Source organism: Glycine max, chromosome 5 (genome assembly GCF_000004515.6).
Source record: "Glycine max cultivar Williams 82 chromosome 5, Glycine_max_v4.0, whole genome shotgun sequence".
NCBI classification, from domain to species: domain Eukaryota; kingdom Viridiplantae; phylum Streptophyta; class Magnoliopsida; order Fabales; family Fabaceae; genus Glycine; species Glycine max.
In genome coordinates this window covers 440,986-450,933 of record NC_038241.2, presented here as the reverse complement: position 1 = coordinate 450,933, position 9,948 = coordinate 440,986, and the positions used below count along the sequence as shown (strand labels likewise).

General features: G+C 31.1%; 1 protein-coding gene across 1 annotated transcript; it reads left to right on the top strand.

Moving 5' to 3' along the window:
• Nucleotides 1-3,478: 3,478 nt before the first annotated feature.
• CRK9 (cysteine-rich receptor-like protein kinase) lies at nt 3,479-8,328 on the top strand. Its single transcript, XM_006579706.4, has 6 exons — nt 3,479-4,647; nt 5,224-5,331; nt 5,436-5,783; nt 6,136-6,370; nt 6,783-6,927; nt 7,272-8,328. The coding sequence occupies exons 1-6, from the start codon at nt 3,858-3,860 to the stop codon at nt 7,647-7,649; spliced, it is 2,004 nt and encodes a 667-aa protein (XP_006579769.1). The 5' UTR covers nt 3,479-3,857; the 3' UTR covers nt 7,650-8,328.
• Nucleotides 8,329-9,948: the final 1,620 nt, after the last annotated feature.

Genomic DNA, 9,948 nt, shown 5'->3' with positions numbered 1-9,948 from the left:
CTTCAGTTAAAGATCCTCCCCCTGATGACCAAGTTATTTGCAAATCTTTATACAGTAGATAAGCATTACTATTACTAAGATCTTAACATAAAAAGTCTTAATAACACTAAGTTGTATGTTTTTCAGATAATCATTACATCTTGGAAGCTATGAATTGATCACTTAAATTTTTTTTGCAATATCTACGTGGATAAGAGAAAAAAAAACTATTTTTTTGCAATACCCACTCTTGAATTAATCACTTAAAATTTTGACCCTAATTAAACAGCATAACCAAATCCTGACTCCGGCAAAATGAGTATGCCCTCATTATTTTACTGTCAAAGCAAACAATTATTCTTCTATAAGCTAGTCAACTCTGTAATCTCAAGTCAACAACCACAAAAGTCAGAAACAACTTATTTAAATCTTGCGCACAAAGTCAGAAAGCTTATACGCATTCATAGCTTAGCTGGGGTATATGGTCAAAACTAGTGGGTTGGTCCGTATAATTTATTACTTTTGCTAGAAGCTCCTAGCATGTCATTAGCACTTTGTTAGATAGTATTTGAAGTATCTCTTCATTTTATTTTTTTTTATTTTTTTTTTCACGATACAAGATACTTTGGTCTGCAGTTAGCACTTTAATCTACGAGCTAATTTTCATTGTATTTTTTAAATCTATTCAATGTTATTTAAGAATTTTTGGATTTTATATATTTTTCATAATCAAACCTTTGAATCAACCCACTAATCAAGTTAAACAAACTAAAGAGACCGACTAAATTCTTAGCACTTTAGCTTTGTAAGCCAATTCAATTCAATCCATTAGTTACAAATCAATATAGGTGGAATAAAATCTCTTCGTATACCCCTCTATAGTTTAGGTAAGACCAAAAGGGTCACTATAAATATTCACTATGATCGGCTTAACGGTGGTGAATTGGAATAGATGCTTGATGATTTAGATTCGAACTGTTATTATACACCAAAAAGATAAGGATCACTATGAATTCTCTGTAGTCTAATTGTTCTTTTGACAATTTAACCGATCCTAAAATATGAAAATATTAGATAAAAGCGCAAAATAGGTCTTGATTCAGTTCTCTGTTAGTAACAACCTAAATTGCAAACACATCTCTAGTGTGAATAGACATTGATACCTTAAAAAACACTAGTCAACCCAAAAGCATGAGCTTTGTAATCATTCATGTTTGTTATTGCCAATTTGGAATATTGTCCTTTTGGCACCTAGTTTGGCAACTTCACCAACCAAACATGATTGACTGCAGCTGTTGATCCTTGCTTGAGAGATGATTTTCCTGCCTCTAAAGCGCCAAGGGTGTTTCAAATTGGATTAATATTCACACAAGCTTCTGCTTCAAGTATATAGTTTAAAGCCTCCCAAAAATAAAGTATGTAGTTTAACAAAGTTTGTTTTATAAGTAAACAGCGTGATGGAAGTATAAGGCAGTTCAACCTTTTTTTTTATGCCTCTAAAAAATGTTGTTTACTACTATTAATATTTATATCACTTTTATTATTAACTGGTATAGTGTACTCATAATTAGGATATATTTTTTCCTTTCTTTTTTTGTATAAAAATAGAATCTAAGTCCCTTTCTTTCTCCTTTACCACCTAAACCATAAGTAATTTTACTTGCTTAATTTTGGTTATATAACCATATATCAAAATTGTTTTAATTTACAGTAAAAAATAATTTCTCTCACCTTTTAATTAATATTCTTTCAATATATGCCAAATTAAAAAAAAAATTAATGACGGGAAACATCCAGTAAAAAGAGAAAAACACAAAACAGGTAAATCTTACAAGAACATTGTGTCTTTCTTTCTCTTAGTAGTACTTCCAGTAGATAGAGAGACATCGAACTCATATATATCATGTTATTCTCAACTTTTAGTTTTATTTTTCTTTTTTAACTTTAATATAAGTCAAGAGTGACATCTATGACTTTGGTTAGGCTTCTATTCTTATTAAGAAGTCTATGTACATTCTATGTAAGTCTACTTATATTCTACATCGAAACATTTTCTCATTTAAGAAGGGTCATTGAATAACTTGTGAAATATGTTGTGCAGTTCAAACCCAAAGTTGGACTCAAAACAAATGGATTTTGATTCTTTGAACGGTGTCTATTCATTCATACCTTCTAGAAAGCGTATGGCTTGGTCCATAAGAATTTAATTCTCAAAAGTTGTTAATAAACATCGCCATATTACAACTACAAAATTCCAAAACAAACACTTAGAAGAGATTTTTTTCAAAAAATAAAAAATAAAAACCAAATTCAATTTGTCGATAGCACTTAGCTTTAATTTTTTTTAAAAAAAAGTCATAAATAAAAATTACGGTTTAAATGAGTTGCGCTTTTTATTCTCGACTGATATATAATATGCCAAAAAATTAACAACATTTTCAGCGAATGATAAATGGGGAATACAATTTTAAAAAATTAAGAAGTAACTTTATTATGATTCATGTTTCATATTATATAAATTCTCTATATTCCACCTTAATAGTTCTAGCTTTCCATAAAAATAAAGATATAAGCCCTTTGCTGATTTCTTTTAAATAAAAAAATTATGTTAATGCGCAAATGTTCTTATATTATTCCAATTTAAATGGCATACAAACTAGAGGAATATCAGAGTAAAGAGCTAATAAAATCTCATCTCTACCGTGTCGGCATGTCCTGTGATGAATTTTTGGCTAGATGATAGATGGTATAACTAATTGAATAAGTAATATTTACACTTATAATACATATATATTAAACTCTAACTAATGTAATATATAATAAATGTTATTAATATATTCTCCTAAACACACCTTTAATTATTAGTTAAAATTTATTAAAAATTATAAAATTTTACAGATTTCACTTTTATATAACAAGTCTCACTAATATTTTTGTAATGTGTGTGAATGTATTTTTTTTATCGAAAAATGTTAGTAATTAATATGTTATCTTATTAAAAATATTTAAATTCATGACTTCTTATAACTCCGTCTATCAGAATTTATTATTAACCTTCCTCCTTTAATATTATTAGAAATTACTTCATTCATCCCATAATAATAATTACCATGAGAACATGTTCTTAACCTTCCTCCTTCAGTATCATTAGAAATTATTCTCTTCATCCCACAATAATAATCGTAAAAAAGAAAAAAATTATCTCAAATTTAACATTTTAATGTAACGTTAATTATTTTTTTCAACTTATATCTATAATAATATTAATTATAAGGGCTATAAAAATTAAAAATAAAATAATAATAATAATAATAAGATTAACTTTATTATTATTCTCTTGTGTTTATTTATTAGTTTTTTTGGTATTTCAAACAATTTAGAATGATAATTATAATGTCAGGGAGGAAGTAGAAATCATTCTTAATAATGAATATGTACTTGGTTTGAACATTCCATTTCCTTTAGTGATGCATGTTCAAAAGTGATGATGTTAGACGCTACAACATGATGGCAACAAGAAGAATGAAAAGTCCAAGGTGCCAACCACACGCAAATCCTCTGTCTCCCTTGCCTCTTCCACTCCAACTCTCAAAACACACACAAAAACAAAAGACTTATAACTCTATTTCTTGCAGAAGAAATAGAGAGAAAAGCTTAGAATACGAGCAAACATAACAAAAAAGCTTTAAAAAAAATAAACAGTCCAAGACTGCAATTTCGGCCACAACATCAATTTTTTTGAAGTTTTATTAATCACAACCACAATTGTTGTGGTATCAGCCGTATTTGTCTATAGTAATTTTCTTGAATATCAAGGATCGTGACGAAACCACGAACTTAACCACAACTACATTTTAAAGCCTTGATAACAAGTAAGCATGGCTTCCAAATATGATAACAAGTACAACAATCCATCATTTGTTGTTGTTATCTTCACAGTGGCCACCCTATTGTGTTTTTTCTCCCACTCAGCACTATCTGATCCAAGAATCTCAGAAGTGGGGCACTACTGCAGCACACAGAAGTCACCAACAAGTGGTGATTACTTCCCCATATTCACCAAAGAAATGGAAAAACTTCAAGAAGTTGTGACAAAACAAAACTGGGGAACTCACTCTGAGGGCATGTCATCAACCACTCCTATCTATGGCTTGGCACAATGCTTCCAAGACCTTTCCAGCATTGATTGCCTTCAGTGCTTTGCATCCAGCCGCACCAAGCTCCCTCGCTGCCTCCCTTCGGTTTCGGCTCGAATTTACCTTGATGGCTGCTTCCTTCGCTATGACAACTACAGTTTCTACACTGAGGACACTGACCCTTTGAGGGACACAGTGAACTGCACCTCACAGTATGGTGCTGTGGTTGGTGATGGTGAGAAGTTGGTGTTTGCTGAGAGTGTTGCCAAAGTGGTTGAGAGTGTGGTGAGGGTGGCTGTGAATGAGGGAAGAGGCATTTTTGCAGTGGGAGAAGGTGGGGGAGTTTATGCCTTGGCACAGTGCTGGAAAACTGTTGGGGTAAAAGGGTGTAGTGATTGCTTAAGGAAAGCTGAAAATGAAGTTAAAGGGTGTTTGCCTAAGAGGGAAGGGAGGGCCTTGAATACTGGGTGTTATTTGAGATATTCAACTGTTAAGTTCTACAATCAAGGAGGTGAAGATGGCCAAGGAGATGGTAAGAGTGTTGTTCTTGTTTGAAGTTTTTATATTCTTCATCAGTTTCCTGATTCCGTTTGGATAAACTTCTCAACCAGTAATTATAGGAGAAAAAGATGAATTAAACATCTCTTGTAAGTTAAAATCAAACTTTTATGTAAAAACTCTCTCGTTTAACTTTTCCAAAAGCTGGGGTTCATAAGTTAATTTTAACTTACTTTGATTCACTTTGCTTTTTGTTTTCTTCCTCTGTAAGTGTTTATTGAGAAGTTTATCCAAACTTGTGGTTGGGATTGGGAAGCTGAAGCTCAACTGGGAATTACAATTATATTTTTTTACCATGCACTTTCAAATTCCTTCACCTGTTTATAGAATATATGACAAATAGAGAGGGAAAGAAGATGGAGATGAATTTGTTATTGTATCATTGTAACTTAAATGCTGCTTTTCAACTTTTAACTATACTACTACGTTGCTATAACTCTTGGGTTAGTTTTGTTGTTTTAAGTTTATTTTAGTTCATAGATGGCACAGATACATTAAGTCTTTTTTTTTATATACATGTTGATGCAATTGTCCATGTTTCATTTTTCAGATTCTTCCAGAAAACGAGCCATCGTAGCAGCAGGGTCAGTCTTGGCTGCAGCTGTTGTAGTGCTCACGCTCGCGGCCTCTTATGTGGCCTTCACCAAAAAGAGAAAAAGTAATGTTCTGTAGAATACTATTGGTATACCAATAAGATATATTTGGAATGATTGTTTGGCAATTTTTCTGATGCTGTATTCCATTTTCTCCTGAATCACTCAGAAAACAATTTTATCGAGGCTCCTCCTTCCTTAAAGAATTCTAGCTTGAATTACAAATATGAAACTCTTGAGAAGGCCACAGATTATTTCAGCTCTTCAAGAAAAATAGGCCAAGGAGGAGCTGGTTCTGTATACAAAGGGACTTTGCCAAATGGGAATGATGTTGCTGTTAAGAGATTGGTCTTCAATAATAGGCAATGGGTGGATGATTTCTTCAATGAAGTGAATTTGATTAGTGGAATGCAACACAAGAACCTTGTCAAACTATTGGGCTGTAGCATTGAAGGCCCTGAGAGCCTCATTGTGTATGAGTACCTACCTAACAAGAGCTTAGATCAATTCATTTTTGGTAAGTTCCCTTTCTCTCATAATAACTATTAATGAAAATATTGTACTACTATGTTTCAAATTAATTTCTTAATTGGGTTGAATATGTTTTTAGTTCCTCAAGTAAATTGCTTCTTTTTAGTCACTCGTTTATAAAAATGTGTCGGATGTAATCCTTGTCCTTCATATAAAAATCATCTGCTTTTGGTCCCTCATTTATGGAAATAAGACCATATATGACACATTTTCATAATTGAAGGACCAAAAGAGAGCATTGTCCTATTTGCAAGGACTAAAAATATATTTAACCCTTCCTAATTTCATAAAATCAACCAGCCAACATGCAAATTGTGACATACTAATCTACTTTGCAGAAAAGGACATAACAAGGATTCTTAAATGGAAGCAGCGGTTTGAAATAATTCTTGGAACTGCAGAAGGACTTGCATATCTTCATGGAGGCTCTGAAATAAGAATCATTCATCGAGACATAAAGAGTAGCAATGTTCTTCTGGATGAGAATCTTAACCCCAAGATTGCAGATTTTGGTCTTGCCCGGTGTTTCGGTACTGATAAAACGCATCTAAGCACTGGAATTGCTGGAACATTGTAAGTATTTGATTTTAGCACATGATATTATGCATGCAAGAAAACCTACATTTCCAAATGAGCATGCCACTTCCTGTTATGTAATCTATTGGTTTTTTAACAAGCTAAAAAGTTAGACTATTTAGGTATAAAACCGAAATAAGCTTTGACTCATTTGTCTGTCAATAACATGCTCTCTTACACAAGTCCATTGCATTAAGTTTAATGCTTTTAAGTGAAGGATCATGAATAGTTTTTTCAATTAAAAATTCTAACACACCCCTATTGTGAAAAGGCACTAATTTCATATAAAGAAACCATTCAAGACAAAAGCATGAGCTAGTAATTAAAATTGTGTAGTTTTTATTTTATTTTTTTGTTCATAAGTTTCATAGTTTCAAGTGACACCAGCTTTGTTCATTTCTTGGAGCAGAGGTTACATGGCTCCTGAGTATCTCATTCAAGGACAACTTACAGATAAAGCAGATGTCTATAGTTTTGGAGTACTTGTTCTGGAGATTGCAAGTGGAAGGAAGAATAATGTCTTCCGTGAGGATTCTGGTTCCCTTTTGCAAACAGTAAGACTAGTGCCTGATTAGCATAAAACTTGGAATCAGCTTAATTAAACCCTTATTGAATAAGGGCTTATCACATTAATGCTTATGTATAAGTTGTTTCTATAATTAAAAATAAATAATGGTTAAATTGTTTCCATACATTATTCTAAAGAACTTATTAAAATAAGCTAAAAACAACTTATAGATATATCATAAGTTATAATTGTTGGCGTTCTCAAACACTTACACGAGTACTTGTCTTATGTTCTAAGATGAGTCAAGGCAATAAATAAGCTCTTCCCGTTGCATCCTAAATACTTCATGTTTGTGATTACCAATGTAGAATATTGTTCTTTTGGCACCAGGTTTGGAAACTTTACCAATCAAACAGATTGGGTGAAGCTGTTGATCCTGGCTTGGGAGAAGATTTTCCTGCAAGAGAAGCATCAAGGGTGTTTCAAATTGGATTGCTATGCACACAAGCTTCTGCTTCCCTGAGGCCATCCATGACTCAAGTTGTTAGCATCTTAAGTAATTCAAATTTGGATGCCCCTATACCAAAACAACCTCCATTTTTGAACTCTAGATTGCTAGATCAAGCATCTCCATTAGGTTTTAGCATAGGCAGCTCCTCATCAAACACATTTAAGAAGACTGGTGTGTCCTACAGCCCCTCTGAGTTCTCTAGCACATGCAGCTTAATTGGGCCAACAAGAAATGAAGAAACAATTATGGAAGCTTGATTCCCAATAATTCCATGTTTTTGGGAGGTCCCCCCAACCAACCAACCAAAAAAAAGGATAGGGCATCTTACATTTTATCTTGAAATCAGTTTGCCTTAAATGAAGTGTTACTCATCAATACTTAAACCTCATTCTAGTAATTGAGATAGGCAATATTAAACTTTTCAACACTAATTAAGACAAGTGATGTGAGATTTTTCAACAGAGTAAATAAGTTCACATACGAGACATTGAGTACATAATTTAACTAAGATTTTTTGCATATATATTTGGTATGTAAACACATAAAAATTCAGATTTTGGTAAATCTAGATTCAAAACATTAAATTAACGCTTGACTGCTACTGATCATATATCCTTAATTATTTATGGACTATATCCATCACCTTGCTACAGTGTCATTACTAGTATTTATAATTGTTAAAAGATGAGTTTACTTTTCAAATTTGCTTACTATATCAAAGAAAAGATGTTGTGGTTATTAATATTATTGTAATTTGAAAAATGTCATGCATTTAACATGCTCATTCTTTAATAATACAAGTGGAGTGGGTCGTGTACCATTATTTTTCCGGCATTGATGTGAAACGGGATTTGGCTGCGGTAGCTGACTTTCAAATTGACAGTGATGTAACAACTTTCAAGATTTGAATAACTGCTAATTCTATTTCTGATGTAACAGCTTGTGAGTTTGCTGGTTATTTACTATGACAATTTGCTATAAGCAATGTCTTACCAACCACCCTGACGGAAAAACTAGCAACTTCCCTAATTATGATGAAATCACTTATTTCATTTTTATAATTTTGGAATTTTCTTACAATATTAAGGGGGAAATCATTTAAGAAATAATATAATAATAAAGATGAAAAATTGCACAGGTTTAACAAGTCCAAGACCAAGTTGTGTTGAGTTTTTTCTTATTTTGTGGAAAGGCTGCGTTGACATTGTCACTTGTTAGAAAGCATAGAAAACAATTCTCCTATTGAGAATGTGTTCAAATTTCAATCACGGAGGCTGGATTCTAGGTTTGCTGAATGGATTCTCTTATGGGTTCATGTTTAGAAATTGAGTTTTTAAATGACCCTATCTTAGATGCAATTTATTAAATATTTTTTTATGTTGTTATCCAGTTAGAATTGAAGTTTTATCTAAAGATGACACTTTTTTTATAAAAATCTAAAGATGACACTTAAAAGCATAAAAAAATGTATATAAGATTTGTCCAAATTTACATTCGAGGCTTAAATATCTTGCATCTTTTCTTATAGGCACAATAATAATCTATCACCATCTCACTTCTTCGGCACACAAACTATTATATTTGAAGAGATTTTAAACTTTTTTTAACGTTTTTTATCCAACAAAGTAAAATAAAACCAACAATAACATTAGACTAAATGTCCAATTGTAATCGCATCATATTAGATAGTTTGTTTAAACTTAAATAAGTGTTTTATTTAATAAGATAGGATTTGCTTTTCAAAATAAGAAAAACAAAAAAAAATTAAACAGATAGCAATCTAGACGAACACACTAAAAAATGAGAAACTGTTTTTTTATTAAAAGAAATATTTTTTTAACAAATAAATTTAAATAAGCTGGCCCAGTGAAATTCAAAACATATGTGATGCGTCTTGCCTACTCAATATGTTTCTGATATAAATAAAATAATTAAATATGCGACATTTATAATTATGAATGTAAGAGTGGAGCACCACCTGTTGACAGAAATTTTCTAAAAACTAATTAATAACTATATAACCACATGAAAAAATAATGTGCATTTTATTTTATACCATCCAAATATATAGTTATTGTTTCTTACAATAATTACTAATATAAATATATATTTAGATTTGTTTATTTATGGTTTAATTATTCATTTAGTTCCTACCGTTTTCAAATTTATCCATTTTAGTCCATATAGTTAATAAGTGGATTTTTTAGTTCTTAAAATTTATATTTTAATTTCCAAATGTAATTAAAAAATTTCAACTCTGTTAGTTAAAAAATTTTAACAACAAATATCTTTTGATAATTAAAATGTAAACTTCAAGAACTAAAAAACTCACTTATTAACTATAAAGACCAAAAGGAATAAGTTTGAAAACTATAGAGACTAAATGAGTAACTATATCTTTATTTATTTAATAATTTAACATTTTAAATGAAATATATCAAAAATATAAATATTACTCAAACTCGAATGAACTCAAAATTTATCAAATTGATGAAGTTTGTGTTGCTTAAAAAAAATTAAAATATCAAAATCCAAATGGAACCAAACCCAAAGCAT